Genomic DNA, 20,816 nt, shown 5'->3' with positions numbered 1-20,816 from the left:
TAAAACAAGTATACAATCTCTACTGCCACTAAACAATATGAATAAAGAAGTAAACAAAAAAAAGTATTTTAACAATGTATAATACAAACGCAGAGGTTTTTACTTGTCGGTGGATATATTAATTGTGCAAAGGCTTATATTATCACTTTCGATTTGTATTCTTTATTATATCTTGTCTGTGTTATTTTCATGCGGTAAAATCTGTAACCCCAAATTTGCTTTCTTTTTTTTTTTGTTAATGTTGTAAAATGTCCTGTTCACTTGTACTCGTGCATGGGTAAGAGTAAACTTTTCTAAAAACAATTTCACGGTGAACAACCAAATACGAACGTGAACGTGTGTTTGCGATAAATTCGGAAAACTTGTGTTGGTCGAAATATTTACTCTCACACATTCATTTGTTCTGTGTAATAACCGTTTCGTTTCTTTCTTTATTCCATTTCGGTTTTTATCGTTCGTCCGAGAGGTTTCACGCAACAGAGCAGAATTACGATTGATGGTGGAAGAAAAAGTAAAGACAGAGTTGTAAAAAATCTTTTATTTTTAATTCATACGAAAAGAATGACTTTATTTATTTATCTAAATATTTGTGTTATTTAGAGCCTCTTGTATGTGCGTACTGCCGTGACGTCTACCATATTGGAGGACACGACCTGAAAATGAAATAATCAGTAATTAAAGGATGGCCATCTACAACGATTTCTAATAATATTTCAGTGCGCAATCGTTATGTTTTTTCTTTTGTCTTCATAAACAATCGATCGTGTTACTTCGAAATTTTGGTTTAACATTACACACGATTAGCGAACGGTACGATAATATTTGTTACTCGTAGTTTTGTCAGTTTTTAATCACGTGACCCGAAGAATACTCGCGAGATCGCGTGTCAATACTTTACTTTTTTGCGAATCGCAACCGATGTGCAATTTATATTCGCGTTTCGATCGCGTCGACTGCAATTTTCATTTTGTTTATCTACTAACCACTCGCATTCCGGTCTCTGTGAACTCGTAGACGCGGGTGATGTCGAGACCATCGGTTACAGTTGTAACTATTTTCAGCTTGTCACCCTCCTGCGTTGCAATGCTCTGCAAACAAACAAATAAAAGCCCTCATTTAATTTTGCGAGATCTTTTGCGAGTCAGCAGAGCGGACCCGTTATCGTCGAGAAAATTAAATCGCTCTAACTTATTTATCTTAGCGTAATCAAGGTAAGAAAAAAAATAAAACTAATATCTTATCCTGTAATTTGTGTTACATAGTTTATTTAAGTATACGTTTCCTCGAGTGCATAACGCAATCGCAATCCTAAAGTATAATTATACGGTTCTATTAATGTGTAACCGCAGAACTAATTGTATCTTCTTTATTTGAAAAAGTAAATCACGCAAATTAGTCGAGCATTGATTGAATTTTATTTTTACACGTATGTATATATGCTTTCTTGAAACCTGGAGGACATCGATTATAATCCATCATCGAAGTACATAATCGTTATAATAATCAAAATTTGCACGTATGCTGCATCAGACGAGACTAACTTATTTGCGAAGCAAAATTGTTTATTTTATAACAGACTTCTACTGTAGACTGGATGTATTTATTTGAAATATGACGATACGAGTAAAAGAAAATTGGTCAAATTAAAGCGGTAAAACGAGAAAGAATGAAAATTATATATGTTCTTTCAAATAACAATTCAAGAAGAACTTATTAGATTATGCTAGCTAGCTTTCGACCTTATTGCTTCGCGATTGAAAATATTAATATTAAAAAATTTTAAAAAATGTTATAACTGTTAATAAACTGTTAAATAATCGTCTGTGGATAATGTGTTATTTCTTTTTATTTAAATTATTAAGTCTCTTCTGTTTTAAGTTTACTAAGTCTCTTTCATTTCATCTGCTAAACGAATAGCAATCGATCTTATTTCCTTGCCGCGTGGAGATTATTGAAACTTTTTAAATACAGTAGTCAATATGTATATGTACGTATATCGGTTGTTGGTATTGAATTAGTTTTTCCTAGGGAAAGAAGAGGGTTTGCTTATAATTCAAATTGACCCGAACGGTGCACCCGGGTTAAATACTGTTCATCGTTTAATAGCCGTTAGGATGTAGGGGAAAGGGAGGATGCTGTCCAATTTCATATGTCGGGATTCATGCACGATTCACCGCCATATAAGACCCTTTTATAAGTCATTGGCGCACACGGTACACCAGCGAGAAGAGACGATTCTACTCTTATTAAGAGTAGAATTATTATATTATAATAATATATAATTATAATTACTAAGAGTAGAAATTAATTAATAATTATTATTATTATTATTAAGAATAGAAAAGATTCAAATTGATTCCTGAATTTTGCAAGCGACGCAAGTAATTTTGATTTCGTGAAAGAAAACTAAGCAAAGAAATTTTTATATTTTCACATAAAAAGGAAACAAACTGTCGACGAGGACGGGGTGATAATCATTCTATTTGACTAAAATGTTATTAAGTCTTGCTTCGCTCTCGTTTGCAATAAGGGTGTTTGCTTCTGCCGTTTTTTCAATTAAATTTTTCCCAGATTTATGCTCATTAATTTATACCGATTAATTCAACAACGGAAGAGCAGGCTTGCGCGCGATCTTTATGCCAAAATTCCAACGATTCGACAAAATCATAGCCCGATACCCGATAATCTGTTCGATCGAAGCCTCGCTTATCTACATAAACGTGGATCGGCATTATCGTTCGCCTGTGATTGGATGATACCTAAATTATAACATATTGCAAGTAAACTGATGTCAATTGCCGCTGGAGTTGCCGCAGCAGTCAATCTCCCCGGGTTCGACGTACGATGTGCAACCAGAGATTCTGTTCGACAGAATTACACGATGTTACCTAGTACGTTATCGCGATCGAAACACATTGAGAGCTGTTGAGTCGGTGACAAAATAAGAGGAAACACTGTGATTCGTATCACAGGTGTGCCGTTCTGTCTTTTAAGGAGTTTCGTATTCGAGCTGAACCGTTTTATCAAACTCAATTCTATATAGCTTTATCTGACGGCTGGCGATAAATTAGAAATTATTCGGGTCATTAATTTTTAAGCAGTAATATATGATATATGAGCAGTATAAAAATCATTTACGGAGACAATTGGTGCAATATATATCTAGGCTGCGAATTTTTATGTACGATAGAAATGTATATGAATTGTGAGAAAGCTGGAACTAAATTGTAAAAGTGCATTTGTTTATTTTTATTGCTAAGTAAAAGTCTTCGTTGAAAATATTTTAATAGATATTATAGATATAATATTTTATAATATTTATAATATATATAATATTTTATAATATTATAATTTTATAATATTTTTTATATATATAATATTTTAATAGAGATATAATGATATTCTTAAATCTTTCACTAATCTAGCTTTATTATAATGACATAAAATTCGCAATCTAGTAATACTAATTATGTAAAACTTTAATAACTGTAAAATAAATAATCGTAGCTGTCTTGTCTACATTTATGAAACATATCAAAGCAATATTAACACTTTAGCTAGATGTTTCAACAACGCTGCTTGTATGCGAAAGAAAGCTGACAATAATTTTCTTTTAAATCAAATTAGTCGCTTAAAGGAGTGAACTGTTAAATGCGATTCATATCTCATAATTCCGAAATCGAGTTACACTAGAATGTAATTTACACCACTGTCGAGCAAACCTCGGTTTCCTGAAACAAGTATAGTTACTTTTCTCTACGCCAACTAACAAACAACCGACGCGGTTCGAACAGTGGTTAATTAAGACTTTATCTAATAACTCAGTTTTCTAATAACTCTTTCAAAATCGGAGAACCAACCATGCAAGATTTTCTGAAAAAATTGCTCCGCGACAATCTCGTCCGTAATTCTAAATTCCACTAGGATCCACAAAACTTCTCAATCCTCGATTAGATCAAAATTACACGCCGATCGATAGATCGTAACATATCCTAAATTCCATTAGGATCCTCAAAACTCCTCAATCTTAATTAGATCAAATAAAATACTTCAAAGCTCGACCAACCGAACCAAACTATCCGCTTCCACGTTCTCTATTTCAAAGTCGTCGATAAACAAATAAAGATTCTTTCGCGGTAAAATGATCGAACGACTATCTTCGACGCGAGCACTCGTCGTCTTATAAAACCGGTACAAGATCGAAATAAATTCCGGCCCGTGGATCCGGCGTGAATTCGACGAGATCGTCGAGCGATTGCTGGCGAAAGCGTTGAAAGTAGATTTCGATGCTCACCGGGAACTTGTGGTCGAAGGAAGGCAGCTTCTCGTCGTAGGTCTCGTTCAGCTTGAACGTGGTGGAGCTGGATTTCTCGTCGGAGTTGACGACGACGGTCCAATGGTCCCCGGACTGGCTGATCTCGACGATCGGCTTGGAGGACAGCAACGGGGCGGCCAGGTCCTTGTGGCCGAGCATTTTCACGAACTCGTCGAAGTTCTCGTTAGAGACGTATTGGTATCTTCCGGCGATCTGCACCATCTTGGAGCCGGTGTGTTTGCACGAGAGAAAGTAAGACAGAGAGAGAATGGACACGTTAACACGTAGCTGTTGCTAGCAGCGAGATGTCCGGTGCCACGGGCATCGGCCGCTTTTATAAGATACTGGAGGGGTACGTGTCCCGGGGTACGAGTGTGTGCGTGCGATCACACACCCGCGCCAGACAATCTACGATCGGACAGGACAAAGTGTCGAACGGATTATCGTTAACCGGCTGGCCAGCCGACGAGCGGACAGTCGGCGATGTCGCTTTGTCATTTCACAAACACCCTCGTGCTTCCCTTGTACTTGCGCGCGCCAACGCAAATGCACAAGCGTCTCTCTCTCTCTCTCTCTCTCTCTCTCTCTCTCTCTCTCTCTTTCTCTCTCTCTCTCTCGCTTTCTCTCTTTCTCTCTCTCTCTTGTCCGAAGGGAAATGAATTACTGTGGCCATCGCCAATCTTTGCATTTCGATCGCTAACAGAATGGAATCCAAAGGCCGCTTCACCGAGATTCGAGAGTCGCTTGTTTCTATCGCTCGCCGATTTTCCGAAATTTCATTTCGAACGGGAACTTGAGTTTTCGTATTTTTACGATTCGTTCGGTTTCGTATTTTTACAATTTATAAGGGTGATTTTTACGCAGACTTTATCCACGTATATCTGTATATTATATTATATATTCGAAATATATTTTCATATATTATATATATTTTTATATTTATTTATATTTATATTATCTTATTTATTATTTATATTATTTTATTTATATTTATATTATTTTATTTGTTATTTATATTATTTTATTTATATTTATATTATCTTATTTATTATTTATATTATTTTATTTACTATTTACATTATTTATATTTTTATATATTATATTGTAAATATATAAATAAATACATATATGGACATAAACTTTATCAAAGCATAAGGCATATTTTTCAGCGACATTGTAAATATTTAAACACGTTGAAAAAAAGTTTATAACGAGAACGGCGACGCTTTCATGTTCTTAAGAAATTTCATGTTGCAAAGGAAGTCAAATTTTCGTTATTAACCCCTTTTCGTACTTGAACGAGTCAGACTCGTTGCAGAGATTTCTAGTAATAAACTGTTAGGTATGAAAGTCGTTCCGTTCCATTAAGTCGGGAATCAAATATAAATAACATTAACACAAATATTGACCAATACAAATAAACACACAATAAATACAAATCTTTCTTTTCTCTTCTAAGAAATCATTGCGTTCGAAAATGTTCTAATCGTTGCAATCGTAAAGGAAATATGGTACGGCAAGGGGTTAAGAATTCTATTCTGTTTTGAGAGCTGTGCAAACGATTCTTTTATTTTACATAAAACTGTCCCATGCAAGCTCATTATCGTAGCTTATTTAGTTCATTATCGTTTTGGGTACGGTTTACCGGCTCGTGTCGTTGTTTTATCGCCGAGCGGCGATAAAGAAACGAAAGCTCAGGAAGCGACCGGGACCCCTAATGGCCGAAAAGTTCGCGTAAATCAGACGCGATCGAGCTTGATTGGCTGTTCTTCGAACGATTTCCAAGAATCCCGCGAAGGGGAAGAAAGCGTAATCGTTCCTGCTGCCACGTCGAAACATCGGGGCACAGGCGTGCACAACCAATCACGGATAAACGCGCCACGTCCACCGCACCGCGAGCCAATGTTAATGTAAAACCCAAGCCTACGCCAAGACGAACGAGCACTTACGGCACTCGTACGAGAGAAAACTCGCGACAATTGTCTTTGTACGCGAGGGAAAGAACTCGCCCCGACGGTTCGCGCGACAAGGGAGGCTCGTGTGGGTGCGGGGGTAACATTTCGCGGCTACCAGTAACGTCGCGATCGAAGAACTCGATCGATCCCCGATCGTGAACCCGGTTTATAAATACGAATCGGTCGCGTCAAGTATTAATTTACATGGGGAACGCGGCGCATCCGAACCGGCTGCCATCTTTAATCAATCGCCGCTATGCGCCGCGACGATTGCAGCATTAGAATTTCTGCAGCATCGAGCGACGATAGTTCGCGAATCAAATCCGTTGCGGTTGCCGCTACGAAAAATGTCGGCTGGACCACGACGGTGGTTGGTTCGGCAAACCGAAGTTCTCGAGGCGATTTCGTCGACTCGGACGAAGAACTTGATCGATTCAGAATAAATTGAGAAGATCGACGTGATATCTAATGCAATTAGATCGCGAAATGCGAATTTTTATGCGAATTCTTTTCGATCCGGCTGCTATCTGAAATTGCGGCTACCCAATTTTGCAAGTAAATCCATAAAGTGTAATCTTGTAATCTTGTAATTACGGCACTGTACTACCGCGATTACAATTATCACAATTTTGTAATTACAGTATTGTAATTTAAAATATTAAAAATTCAACAGTTAACCCTTTCCACTCGTTTGGCGACTCCAAGGCGCCATTAAAAATTGTTATGTCACGTTTCAACATAATATTATTCATCAAATTTGTTCATATTTGAGGAACTGTTGAAAGGATAACTGTTGCATCAATCACAAAATTCAATTTCATACGTATCAAAATTATATAAAATGGAAATACAGTGGGCCACAAAAATTACATTAAATTTTGCGTTAATTTGGCTTCGAGTGCAAAGGGTTAAGCCTTTGCATTGTAACGAGTCAGATTCGATTTTGAACTCGAAATCGATCATTCTATGGATCGTGTGGTCGCCATTTTGATACCCCAAAGTGATCCGTTCGTAAACCACACGCTCATCTTTTTGCAAATCAGAACTACCCCTTCTGCAAATTCACAAGTTTCACTTGTTTGTAATTGTTTCGAATCAAATTCGTATTAAATTTGAAAATAGGATGGCATTTTATAAATGATCATCGAGAATCAAAGAAGATCAATTAATTTCAGCGAAGTTTGTATTATTTTCTAAATAAGTGTACAAGATAGATTCATACTGAATCGACAAAAATTGAACGGAAAATTTTTTGATCTGTAAAAAGGTTGATTCGTTTGCAAAGAAAACGAGTAAAATTTGCAAACTGTTTCATCTGATTTACAATGTGTACGAGATAAATGCGATCCGCGAGATGATTCATTCGGTGTGCGAAATCTGTACGAACGTTATTCGTTTCGTCTAAATCGAAATTTCGAACTTTCAAAATGTTATTTTTATGGAGATCTAAGAATAAAAGTGAATGTCGGGATAATACTTGAAAAATGCGAGTAGCGAACGCGCGATTTCTAGAGAGCTTTGCAAAAATTTTCGCTACGATTCTGTCGCAAGTCTTCTGCTCTTTCGACCGCGGCAAGCTCGACACCATTACAATATCGATCGCAGAGACTTCCGGTTGCAGCGGCCCGACAATTATGATTTGGAGAATCGAACGAAACGAGTTTCATTGAGAAGTTCGCCATGGCTCCCATGAAAAACCGCGTTTATCGTCGCGTCGCGTCCAAACGGGATCTGCCGATCGGAGAACTCGTCGATCCGCTAATTCGACTAACTACTTTAACTGGACAATTAACGTTCTGCATTAGCAAATTGGACCAACGAGTTGTGATTGGCGGCTGGAAGGCCGCAAATGGAAAAGGAGAAAGCACGGGGAAAGCGAAATCGGTGGCCGGTGCAGTAAATTCTCCGCGATCGACGCTCAGCTCGGAAACGAAAATAGACAATTTGGGAAATAAAAAAAAGATTATTCGAGTCTCGCGGCTCATTTTTACAATTATTGATAATCTATGGTAACTATAAAAGCAAGCCGCAAGCTCGAATAATCCTGTCTCCTCTTCCCAAATTGTCCACTTTTGTGCACAAGCTGAGCGCGAATTAGAGAGAAATTACTGTATTCGTTTCGTAAGATGCAATTAAAGATAAATATTATCAAGCTACAGTATCAAGAGCAAATAGCGAATTGTGAAGTGCCGTACGAACCTTTGACCGTACGTATGAATAATACATAAATGCTCGTTGTTGGAAAAACCTTCTTTTTCGAGCGGTACGCGGATGGTCGATGACCCGCCATCTTGTCGGCAACGCCGTTTCATCGTGGAAGAACTTCTGCAACATTTGCTCGAATAATCGGACCTGCTCTTCCCAAATTGTCCATTTTTGTGCACAATCTGAGCGTCGATTAGAGAGAATTTACCGTGCTGCGTATATTCGCTGAATTAAAATGAACGAAACACGGTAAATTCTCCCCAATTTTCCTTCAGTTTGTAAACAAAAATGATCAATTTGGGAAGAGTAGACATTATTATACGAACTTGTTGGCTCGTTCTTATGGTCGCAATGCTCGAATAATCGTATCTCCTGTTTCCAAATTATCGAATTTGTGTACAAGTCGAAGGTCAATTAGGGAGAATTCACTTTCCCGTATCGCATTCGACAAGTGGGCTATCTGGACGATCGAGCAGAATCATGCGATATGACTAGTCCGTTAATCTTTCCAATAGATCGATGATCGAGGCTCGATTAGTTCTCGTTATCGTTCGTGCGACACCTCGAAACCGTGATTGCACTGCAATCCAGGTAACGATCGCCGGCAAACAAGGTTGTTTATCGAAGATAGCCCCGAAAGTACAGCGTCGCCGGATTAAACCCGCGTACATTTTGCCCCAGGCCGGCTCGTTCCCTATTATATCTGCTGTCCGTGATTTTAATAAAGCGAACAGGAGACGCCGGTATTGGTACGTGTATGAATTGAAGTCGGCGCGCGCACTTAATAGCCGATTGTAGTCTGCGTTGCCATACCGCATTCGACATGCCCGAGGAGCCAGTTATTGGCTTGTTGCAGCCTTTCTGTCGCATTTCTCCTCGCGAGCATAGATAGGTGGGCGAATTATGGCAACGGACGTGCCGGCTTCTTTCGTGCTTGCACAAAAGTACAGTTCTTCCTAATCGACGCTCGGATTGTACACGAAAATCGACGATTTGGGTAGAGGAGACGCGATTGTTCGAACTTTGCGGCTCGTTTTTATAGTTGTCGACGATCGGTAACTATAAAAAACGAGCCGCGAGGCTCGAATAATCGCATCTCCTCTTCCCAAATTGTCCATTGTTCAATTGTCCATAATCTGAGCGTCAATTAGGGAGACTTGATTGCATTTAATTCCAATAATAAATTCTAATAATAATTTGATTCTAAAATAGGAAATGTAAATCGTATTTCCGTTGATCCTCGTCTGCTTTTTCGCGAAGAGATATATACAGTGGAACGCGTTCGAATCGATTATTATTTTATTCCAAATTTATTCCATTTATTATATTTAATATTATATTATAATATAATAATATAATAATAATATAATATAATGATATAATAATAATATAATATAATAATATAATAATAATATAATATAATAATATGTAATATTATATTATATATTATATTATATTTAAAATTATTTCCAATTTATTTTATTCCAACCCTGTTTTCGCTTCTTCGAAATATTTGTACTGCAACATGTTCGAATTTAGAATTGTACAAATGCCTAGGGTCGCCTTTGTTTGTTTCTTCGGACAGAAATGTTTATACAGCGACATGTATTCATGTATTCATAATTTCGAATTCATAATTCATAATTTTCGAATTCGTAATTGTACGAAATGTTAAGAGACGTTAATTGTATTTACGATCGCCTTCGTTCGCTTCCTCGAACGTTAATGTTTACGCCGTGTAACGCGGTTTGGTAATCGATGCTATAAATTCAACAATTTTTCAATAATGTTGGATAATCGGCACTTTTTCTTGTCGAGAAACGAAGCTATCGTAGTATGTACATATATGCTGTCAATCGCTGTAATCGACAGCCAATGGAAACGATTTTTCATACATAAAGCATTATCTTCTTTATCGGAAGTAAAATCATTGCAAAAGTATAATCAATTTCTGCCTGGTGCTTGTTCATCGAGGTGACGTACGCAGACGATAATAATCGTAATCGTCATCGTTGCGAATTCAAAAAAAAGACACGAAAAATAATTTTGTTGGTTAACGTTGACGCAATAAACAATATTGGTTTCGTATGTAGATCGAAAATGGCGACCATACTTTGCAACGACGCTCGATCCTTTGCTCGGAAAATTAAACAGAAAGTCGGAGAGGAGGGCGACAATTTGAAGATTCGTTCGAGTTCAAAGTTCGACAAACTCCAAATTCAAGTAAAAATCGCTATTTAAGAGTCGATACGTTGCGGAAGGAAATTAATTTTGCAATTAATGGACCGAAGGAATACGACTTGGTAATTCCTAGTACAGTCTTCCTAATTAACGCTAACGGCTCGGAAACAAAAATGGACAATTTGGGAAGAGGGGATACTTTATTAAAGTATTTTTAAGTTTATTTTATTTAATTTATCATTTTAAAATAACCTCGCGGCTCGTTTTTATAATTACCGATCGTCAACAAATAATATAAAAACGAGACGCGAGGCTCGATTGATCGTTCCTCCCCTTCCCAAACTGTCCATTTTTTGTTTCCAAGTTGAGCTTCAATTAGGGAGAAATATTGTTTATACTTAAACAATATATTGTGTAAAAATTATTATTATCTAAACAATATTCGTGTGACTTAAAATTTGTAGACACAACTGATGAAGTCACAATTAACTAAGAGAATCCTCAGTTCTTAGTTATTAGAAAATATATTTTACTTCCGGTATTTCGTTCAGTTAATTCTTCTACGCTAATTTCCACGGTTGAGCGTGGCAATTCGATCGTTCGCCGCAGCATTTAAGAACGGAAGCACGGAGAAGGTCTGCGAAGATTGTCGCCCTTGTAATAAATTGAATCTTCGGGGTACTGGAAGACATCCGGGACACTATCGGACGTTTTCAATTTAATAGTTCCGAGACAGAACAGCCGCAGCCGATTCACGAACAATCGTTCGAACTTAGCATAAACGCTGTTTTATCCGTACCAGCAATTAGGTAAAAAATGTGTACGGTAAGATTTTCAAATAATAAAGTCAATTTTCAGCCGGAATTCTAATCGCTCGAGATATTCAAACGATAAAAGAACTTAGCAACCCCTCTAAGTAATCACATTTACCGATACAATCGGAATCAGCATTTTGTTTACGAATATTGAAAAGTCATTATCTCCGGAGATTAATAAGTTAGCGCCCTGATTAACCACGCCGGTGTGTTCACGAGAGTTGTGCTCATTGAAACGTATTGATAAAACAAAAGAGGATGTTAACGATTAATAAACCCGGCCGATTAGAACCTTTCCCGGTTAATTAAAACGCTCTATTTTTAATTGGTTCGTTCATGGCGTACGCGGCTCGAATGTTTGCAATATTTGGCAGAAAACGTTTCCAACTTTGATTTGTCAGTTTTCGGACAGTTTTCGCGCGCTTACGTTTCTGGCTAAACGTACCCAAAGCAGCTATGCGAAACACGGATAACGTAAACACGCATCGGAGCAGAGGGAAGTGTTGTAAAAAGGAAACGGATAATGAATACGTTGCCTCTGCGCATACAACGTTCTACCGTATTAACTCGTCACGGCCGGGGATTTTTCGAAGTACATACATCCAAAATGTACTCTCCTCGGTGAACTAAATCGCGCGTCGAAGTCTGAAAATAATGGGAACGACGATCTAACACTCGGATTTATCGCTATTTTAATAACCAAATTATTTGCTCGAAACGGTCTATTCCACGGCTTGACTTTACGCGCAGATCCAACCGGCAGATTTGGGGACTGCAAACAGGGTTAACGTTATAAAATGACTGCATAATAGAAAACATTAATCGACAGTTTTATTATTACTATTTTATTATTTGCTCAGATATTGTTACAGTAAAGTTATTATATTAGTTAGTTATTATTTGCTCAGATATTGTTACATTAAAGTTATTATATTAGTTAGTTAGTTAGTTAGTTATTATTTGCTCAGATATTGTTACACTAAAGTTATTATATTAGTTAGTTAGTTAGTTATTACAGTAAAGTTATTATATATATTGTTACAGCAAAAGTGTTCGTACACCTTTTAAAACGCGATAACTATTTGAAAACTGAACTAAACGTCTTGAATAGTTTTTTAGATGATAGAGGGACTAATCTACTACTTAATGGCTAAAAAGCTCTTTTTTTAAATTTTGCTATCACTTGGAATGAAAAGAAAAAATTAAAAACCCTCGCTTTTAACTTTTTTATCGCTTACAACGTTAATATTAAAAAATAATAATCAAAAAGATATATGAGATCGTTCCAATTTTATTAGGATCTGCAATTCTGATTTTACAATTTGAATTTTATTCGGTGAAATTACATTGATTTCGTTTTTCAGGTTATTGGCGCGGCGGACGAAACGTTAAAATGGGACTGCTGACGATAACATCGGATAAAAACAGAGATATTTACGAACGAAATAAATGATATAATAATAAATTATTATTATTTATTATTATATATTAATATATATATATATATATATATGTTATATATAAATATATAATAAATATATATATATTATTATTATATATTATTATATATTAATAAATATATATATAAATATATAATAAATATAAATAAATAAATGATATAATAATAAATGTACATAGTGCGCGCGTGTTCTCCAAAGGGCTGTTGGTGCGAGCGAAACGTTTCGACCTCGAGGATCAAATGTAGCCGGGGGAACTATTTGGTTCCCATCGGCAAATGTTACGGCACAGTTTTGTCTTTCTTCTTCGGGGATGATTGCCACTCGAGACTTAGGGCTCGGGGGTTTCGGAGACACAAGTACGGCCTTGAATTGACAGCTAATTGCCAGTGATGACCATACATCAAAGACCTAGACGATCGGAGGTCACGTGATCCGCCGTTTCATATGGGATGAATGAGCTTATTCCCATTAAGAACAGGCCAGCCGAGTCTACACATGTGCATGCACGTAGTACCTTTAGCAGTGCTCGACGGCCAATTGAACTTGTTGGAAGTGCTTTCTTCTGTTCATCGGTGCAAATCACACGATCGATCATCGACCGCATCCTGAAGCACGTTCGCGGCAAAAGAGCCCGGCTGAACCGCTTCCACAAACATTCGACGCGCAAACTTGAATGGGAACGCCGTTCGAAGAATTGTTTCTTCGTATATTTGCTCCCGTCGCACGTTCGAGAAGTTTCATATTTTCGAAACGTACGACTGGAGCGTTGATTAACGATTTCTAATTGGAAAAATTATGTTGAACGATTGCAACAAAGCGTTTCCTTCACTCTTTAATAATTGCAGTGACTTGAAGATAATACATATATACAGGGTGTCCCAAAAATGGCTCGCAATCCGAAAGTGGCGGGTTCCTCAGGTCATTTGAAGCAACTTTTTCCTTTACAAAAATTTTCTCCGAGGCACCATTAACGAGTTATTAACGAAGAACAGTGACCAATGAGAGGCGAGCTCAGCTGGCGCGAGGCGATCGAGCCAATAAGCGGAACTGGGCTTCGTGCGCTGGTTGGCTGGGCCGCCTCGCGTCAGCCGTCCTCGATTCTAATTGGTCACTGTTTTTCGTTAATAACTCGTTAACGGTGCCTCGGAGAAAATTTTTGTAAAGGAAGAAGCTGCTTCAAATGATCTGAGGAACCCACCATTTCCGTATTGCGAGACATTTTTGGGACACCCTGTATATAGATGTCCATAAATTCTTTTAATATTTGCATTGCCTCAGATTTCACCTATCCCAATATACCCATGTCACAAACGCATAACGTCTGCCGTCCGGACGTAAGTTAAGAAAAATTCTGAGGACACTAGATAGTATATGATTTGTTTATAAAGACGAATCAATTTAATGTTTTTATCGAAGTAACATGGAAGACGTACAAAATTGAAATTTTATTGAACTTTATATTTATTATTATTATTACTATTCGAGTTGAAATAATAAAAAGAAATCACAAGAATTTTATTTAAGGAAAATTGCTGCATAGTAATGTATATTTTTAATATAAATTGCGCAATGGTAATTCTCAAAATCATGTTTACCCTGTTTGATTTGCACGTGTTTAAATAACTTAGCTATTCATTATTTATGTATACATTAATTTGTTTATTTTAATTCAATGTATTTGGTATGAAAGATCAATTATGCTAAATTGTAGTAGTCAGTTATTATACATTATTTTATCTGGAGCTGCTATTTCAGGACAATATGGAAAATGGATAGAAAACAAAGTGGATTGAATTTATTCTTTATTTTCTATTCGTACCTAGATTATGAAAAATATGAATTTGTCAATAAATCTTCGCCTATTAAATAGTAACCTAATTACTCCCCGAAGATGCAAGAATATGCAAAAACACAATAAAATATATCTTTCATAACATTTGGCAGAGTTATTTTATTTTTAATTTATTTACATTATGAACCAAGAGTCTTATTTTATTAACTTTTTATTTTAAATTAGAATAGTAAAGCAAGGCAAAATTTGTTTCCCTGGATACAAAGTTCGAACTCACAATTAAAACGAATTTGTAATTATTTCCTTGTGAATGTTTTTGTTTTATTGTGTTTTAACAATTCCATGTATTATTAGTTAATGCGCACAGATTTAACTGCGATGAGTTAAAGGGTACAATTCATCATTTCGAAAACTTGCAATACTATCTGAAAACTAATAATTAAAACACTTTACACTGCTTTCATTCTTATTCATGTATCAATAAATATTAATTTTCCAGTGTTATCAAATAAATAATGAAAAACATTATTTTTATATATCATATTTCTGCAATCGTATTATTCATATTTCAAAACTAATATAATTTTATGTATAATTTAGCTGTTTTATACATTATTTATACAAACGTTGAGAAAATAATAATTAAATTATTGTACTAAAAAATAAATGTCGTTTCGTTTAAGAACTTTCAATACACGCATTTTATCCTTGATCGTATACATATTCATAACAAATAATAACTTAATTTGAAGGAAATAACATTGTAAACAATGTCTATTATTAATACATGATTCAACATTCTTAATATAAATTTTTAAGTGATAATAATTGGTATATCGAAAACAATTTATGTGTAAATTATGAAAAGAATATTATTATAGGACAATATTAACAGCTTTATTTACTCTGATTTGCAAAAGATGAAAATTCCTTTGGTATTTTACGGACTATTTGATGCACTTCCATTTCCAACGGAATATATGTGACATAGTGAATGCAAATTATTTCTCATACAGTATGTTTAACGCACAAAATAAACGAAAGAAATCGAAAACATAAATCACATAAATTTCAATCAAAACACGAGATAAATATCTAACAAAAAAATATACGTCAGTCGTATTACACTTTTGATCGTTCTTCTGCTATCGCATTGAATTACAGAAAAATATCGCGCAGGTTTAATAACTTTATACAATTGTTCAGGAAAAGACGAATGTGTGCAAACCTTTGTGCTAATTGCCAATAAAATGTTAACTATTAAATAATTGACCAATGAACACATAAAGTGGCAACGAAAGTCATGATTGCACAAATCCTCACTTTTCAGTGTCTCCTATCTCGTACCTAATTTGAATTGTTTGATATACAAAACCATATATAGATATGTTCATTCGATTAAATTAATAATAAATAGCTATGAAAAAGTGTGCCGAAGTAGCTTAATAAACGAAAAATCATCTTTCTATGTACATGACCGATGCTCGCGTGTCCTCGCACGCTAAATTCACCTAAGCTGATTAGAACACTATTATTCTTAAGTACAAGGCATTTCTGTGCAGAAAATTTCACTGCCTATAGTTTACAGAGGCAAAATAGTAAAGGAATAAATGCCCCGATTGCTACAAAAACTGGTAACATTATTGAAGAATCATCGATCGAATACGGATCTGGAGTTCTAGGGCCACTTGTGTGTCGACTACGCACTGTCGACTCTTCTTCGTCTTCGTGTACATTCTGATATTCCTCCGGTTCTTGAGGAATTGGGCCTAACTGTGGTATATCTGTAAAAATTATAGAAGTTAATTACACGGTATAAATAATAAACTTTTAAACGCATTCATATTTTTAAACACTACCTTCTATATTTCCTTTTATAACAACGATTGCATTTATCTTTGGGTTGTCTCTGTACCCCTGCAAATAATTGATGTAAATTGATTAAATTTCAATTAATTAACTGGCATTGATTTTTATGAGATAAGTAGGAAGACCAATTGGAATACCTTTATAAATTCAACTCGAATTTTTCCGGCTAAAATATCAGACTCCTCATCATTGTATATTAATTTTCCTGCTTGAACTTTAAATGGAATATATTCATCGTGTGCTATACCACGTCCAACTCTTTCAAATATATCTAAATCAGTAACAACAGTATGGTCTCCATTTAAAACTACGTCAAAGACCTGGAATAATGGTAAAAATATAGAATTAATGAATGCTATTTTAATGTGAAAATGTATTTGAATATTTGTCATATAATATTATATAAAAAAAATTGTGTTTTAGTATACACTTCATATTAAAAAATTATTATTTCAACTATACAAGTAAAATTTAAGTTATCTTTCTATTAAAAGATTTACAAAAATAGTTTAAATATTCTTTCTTGAATTTTAACATTTTTACATTCATATTATTCATATTATTTTCTAATTCAGTATCTCCAAATTGGTACAAAATATATTGTATAATATCTACTAATCCTTGTATCTATGTCTTAAAATGTTATCAAGATTATCAGAAAGCAACCGCAACCACAACATGGTTCCACTCTAACTTATATCATACTTATTATCAATAGCTTATCTACTACTACAATTTTACAAATTATTTTATAATTTGTATTTGATCCTATGATTGCAAAATCTTTTTATAAATATTTTATTTCATCATGGAGAAATATTTATATTTTATCTAATAACTACATATAGAATGTAATTTAATAAAGTTAAACATTTTAAGTATATCTAAAATATGCTGCTTATCTGCAAAGATATTTATAGATACTCGAATTGCTTGCAAATAGGTGTTCCGATAGTGAAATATTCAAGTAATTTGACATTCATTTCTTTATACTATACGTTAATCATCTAAATAATCAAGGCAAACAGTATATTTACATTGTTACAATGATATTTGTTAGGTCAAACAATGTATATACTACTAATTGATACTGTATCAATTAACAGAATATTCGTGTAATAGACATATAGATATGATTGGTTCGAACTGTCTTATTTAATGCTAATGAAAATTGTACGATATAATATATAAATTAATGATTAATACGAAAACATCATATAGCTTTACCTTCATATTGGGAGAGTTAAAATAAACTTCACAGAACTTTAATATCATAACATATTCTCCATCTTCACTAATTGGTATATCGTACCCGAAAGTACTGTGATGGTAGCGTTCTGTCTGATATAGTATTTGATCGATAGCATTTACTCGTCCAATGATCAGCTGCTTGCCATAGTCGGATGCTGTACCAACTTTGCCCATTAATGGATCTTTGACATAGCGAATTCCATAACTGTCAGTGTGTGCTTCTCCACCAGAATTTATTCCATATATCACTTCTAAGCCCTGAAAACTTTTCACACAGACGGCGAGAAATAATATTGATATTGTCAACAAATGTACTCCCCATCCCGATGTCATTTTTCTTATTATACAATAAAATGAGGTTCAACTTTCTCCAAGCAACAATGTAATCATAACTTTCCGCTTCTGGATTTGTTCTGACCGGCAACTGAGGTTACAACTGTGATAGAGAAACATTTAAAGTCACCGTTATTACGACGTTATACACGATTAAATGCGCATATTAAAAGAAGAAATTCAAATCAGTTGTATTTAATTTAAATGAAGATAATGCGCACTGTCTGTTGTCAACAAACGTTATGTATCCCTTCGGGACACGAAACACGCGCTTTTGAACATACGTTCGCTACTGCCACGTTAGGATTACGTGGTCATCGGTGAGTCAGGTTAGGTGCATAGATAGAAACAGCTTTTAATCAAAAACACACAAAATTTCACTGTTTTGATTAAAAAGGCCTGTTAACGTATTCTTAATACCAATAACAATAAGTTAATTTCATTGTGCATAATGTAAACTTATAACATGTGGCGTTAGTATGAACTTTATTTTAACATTTTTAAATATTCTGCAGGAAAGGTGAACCGGTACCATTTAATGTTACCCAACCGTTACCGACCGAGCTTATCTGAAAATGAACATGCTATTAACTAACTAACTGAACTAACTAACTAAAAACTACTAACTAATGTATACATAAGTAATATAAACCGATCATTATGAAGAATATTAATTATGTATGTACATTACATTATTGTGTCAACAATTTATATTTTTATGAGACATATCTTTTTTGTTTAATTGTTATATATGTTCACAAATGCAAATAAAAAACTATCATTTTGCATATTCAAATCTTCTTTTCTATTTGTTTAACTATAATTCATGTTCGACTGATCTGGCTATTATTTATCTCTACTAATTTTTGAGTGCATTACAAATGTAATAATGTACCGTATTATGCAGATTGAATAATTCAATAAATTTTTACTTTCTTGTACGTTGTCATTCAATAAACATAGTGCTAGCAGTAACTATACGTGTGTACACGTGTAAGTTTAAAAAGATGTATGTATATATACATATACGAAGCTGCATTACTAACAAAATATATATTCCCTGCAATGTTATTTATTAAATACATACTAAAATATATCCTATATATACATAGATTCAGGAAAATCCTTTACTCAAACTGTTTTTTGAAACATTATCCAATATTTAAAAGTTTATCGAACATCGACCGTATCTTCTATTTTTTCAAAAATGAAAAATCTATTACTCTATATACAGTTCTGTAACTGTTTTTATATAATAACCTCACCATAGAAGTTCAATTGCTTAAATAAGAACAGTATTTGAAAATATTCTGGAACTACACACACACATACAGAATGTCTGGTAATTGCAAGCAAATGTAAATCGTGATCACAATCACAAGCTACATACTGCAAGCATGTGTTGGAGCATCATACATAAAAAAAGGGCACCTGGATGGCATTCAGAAGACGGTAACGTTTTCGTCGATCACCTGCCGTTGCCGTTTTTCTTCTCTTACCATCTGGAAACCTTACAATGCCCCACAGCCTAAACGGTGGTCCTTTGAAAACCGTATAATACAGATCTTTTTATCTGTCTACGAACTTCGCAACGTGTCGTACTCTAGAAAAACGTGTTTGCATGGAAATGTAAAATCATGTACTGACGCTTTAACCGTAAGAAAATTCGATTTCATTTTCATAAAGCTGTTTTCATTGAAATAAATGCTTATTCTAATTATTAGTAAACTTATGTCAAGGCAACTTAACTGTGACTTAAAAAATATACAAATGTAACATTTAACAAGCTGGATATTTTTTTGTATTACATGTATTTGACATGATGAAGATCAATCAATATAATTTAATAAGACGCAAATGTAACGTAAGCTGGAAGCCTTAAACTTACGAAAGATTCTTTAAAATAAATAAAATTAAATGATTTCGTAACGTAAGAATACCTTTCGGAGTTCAATACCGTATCAAATGGTTAAAAATGATGAAATAATTGGAAAGGTAAAGGCAGATAACACTGTACAGCACTTATTGTTGCTTCTTCGTTCGTATAGATACGGTATAGTATTTAATAAATATTTATTCGAGAATTGGATGAAATGAATCATTCCCGCTTTTTCTTTTGAGATATTATCGATCCACAACAAACTTGATAATTGTTATTAAATATTTTCAGTAAGTACTTATTACTTAGCTTCTCACTTTTTATGGTAGCACGTATATCAGATGAAAAATTCCTTCTAAGGATCTTTTAATAATAGTCGTTCGCCTCGAAAGTTTAAAACAAGGACACTTTTATGTACAAATACAGTGTAACTGAATTTGTCACAACCTTGGAGCAGCAACGAAATACAAGTAATCAAACACTCTACGTAAGCAGTACTATGTAAAATTGTAAAATAAAACGAATGTAAATTAAATGTAAATTATAAATTTTTTATAATATATAAATTATATATATAATATAAATATATATAAATATATATATAAATAATAATAATATATATATAAATAATAATAATATATATATAAATATATATAAAATATATATAATTTCACCGTCCTTAAAAATGTTATTGATTCATTCCTGACAAAGTGTGAACATAATTATTTAATGTTCTAGTACTTCATCATTAATTCATTGTC

General features: G+C 34.4%; 2 protein-coding genes and 1 long non-coding RNA gene across 3 annotated transcripts; 1 reads left to right on the top strand and 2 right to left on the bottom strand.

Moving 5' to 3' along the window:
- Window positions 1-523: 523 nt before the first annotated feature.
- Fabpl (FABP-like protein) lies at window positions 524-4,633 on the bottom strand. Its single transcript, XM_033484977.2, has 3 exons — window positions 4,295-4,633; window positions 984-1,088; window positions 524-653 (listed from the first exon to the last, which is right to left on the bottom strand). The coding sequence occupies exons 1-3, from the start codon at window positions 4,535-4,537 to the stop codon at window positions 597-599; spliced, it is 405 nt and encodes a 134-aa protein (XP_033340868.2). The 5' UTR covers window positions 4,538-4,633; the 3' UTR covers window positions 524-596.
- A 10,083-nt stretch (window positions 4,634-14,716) lies between these two features.
- LOC117229038 (malectin-A) lies at window positions 14,717-18,457 on the bottom strand. Its single transcript, XM_033485195.2, has 4 exons — window positions 17,820-18,457; window positions 16,730-16,912; window positions 16,583-16,640; window positions 14,717-16,507 (listed from the first exon to the last, which is right to left on the bottom strand). The coding sequence occupies exons 1-4, from the start codon at window positions 18,174-18,176 to the stop codon at window positions 16,299-16,301; spliced, it is 807 nt and encodes a 268-aa protein (XP_033341086.1). The 5' UTR covers window positions 18,177-18,457; the 3' UTR covers window positions 14,717-16,298.
- On the top strand, window positions 18,368-18,966 carry LOC143260416 (uncharacterized). The gene is made up of 2 exons (XR_013034586.1): window positions 18,368-18,496; window positions 18,692-18,966. It is a non-coding gene; the product is annotated as an uncharacterized LOC143260416 (long non-coding RNA).
- Window positions 18,967-20,816: the final 1,850 nt, after the last annotated feature.

Source organism: Megalopta genalis, chromosome 12 (assembly GCF_051020955.1).
Source record: "Megalopta genalis isolate 19385.01 chromosome 12, iyMegGena1_principal, whole genome shotgun sequence".
Lineage (NCBI taxonomy): Eukaryota > Metazoa > Arthropoda > Insecta > Hymenoptera > Halictidae > Megalopta > Megalopta genalis.
The sequence above is the reverse complement of the archived record's forward strand: the minus strand, read 5'-3'. Positions and strand labels throughout refer to the sequence as shown.

Coding starts and splice junctions, on each gene's coding strand:
- LOC117229038 (XM_033485195.2), bottom strand. CDS start 18,176: ATGACATCGGGATGGGGAGTACATTTGTTGACAATATCAATATTATTT. Junction 16,913..17,819: donor TTAACTCTCCCAATATGAAG/GTAAAGCTATAT, acceptor CCATTATTCCAG/GTCTTTGACGTAGTTTTAAA. Junction 16,641..16,729: donor TTCGAGTTGAATTTATAAAG/GTATTCCAATTG, acceptor AATTATTTGCAG/GGGTACAGAGACAACCCAAA.
- Fabpl (XM_033484977.2), bottom strand. CDS start 4,537: ATGGTGCAGATCGCCGGAAGATACCAATACGTCTCTAACGAGAACTTC. Junction 1,089..4,294: donor CCTTCGACCACAAGTTCCCG/GTGAGCATCGAA, acceptor GTTTGTTTGCAG/AGCATTGCAACGCAGGAGGG. Junction 654..983: donor CAGAGACCGGAATGCGAGTG/GTTAGTAGATAA, acceptor TTTCATTTTCAG/GTCGTGTCCTCCAATATGGT.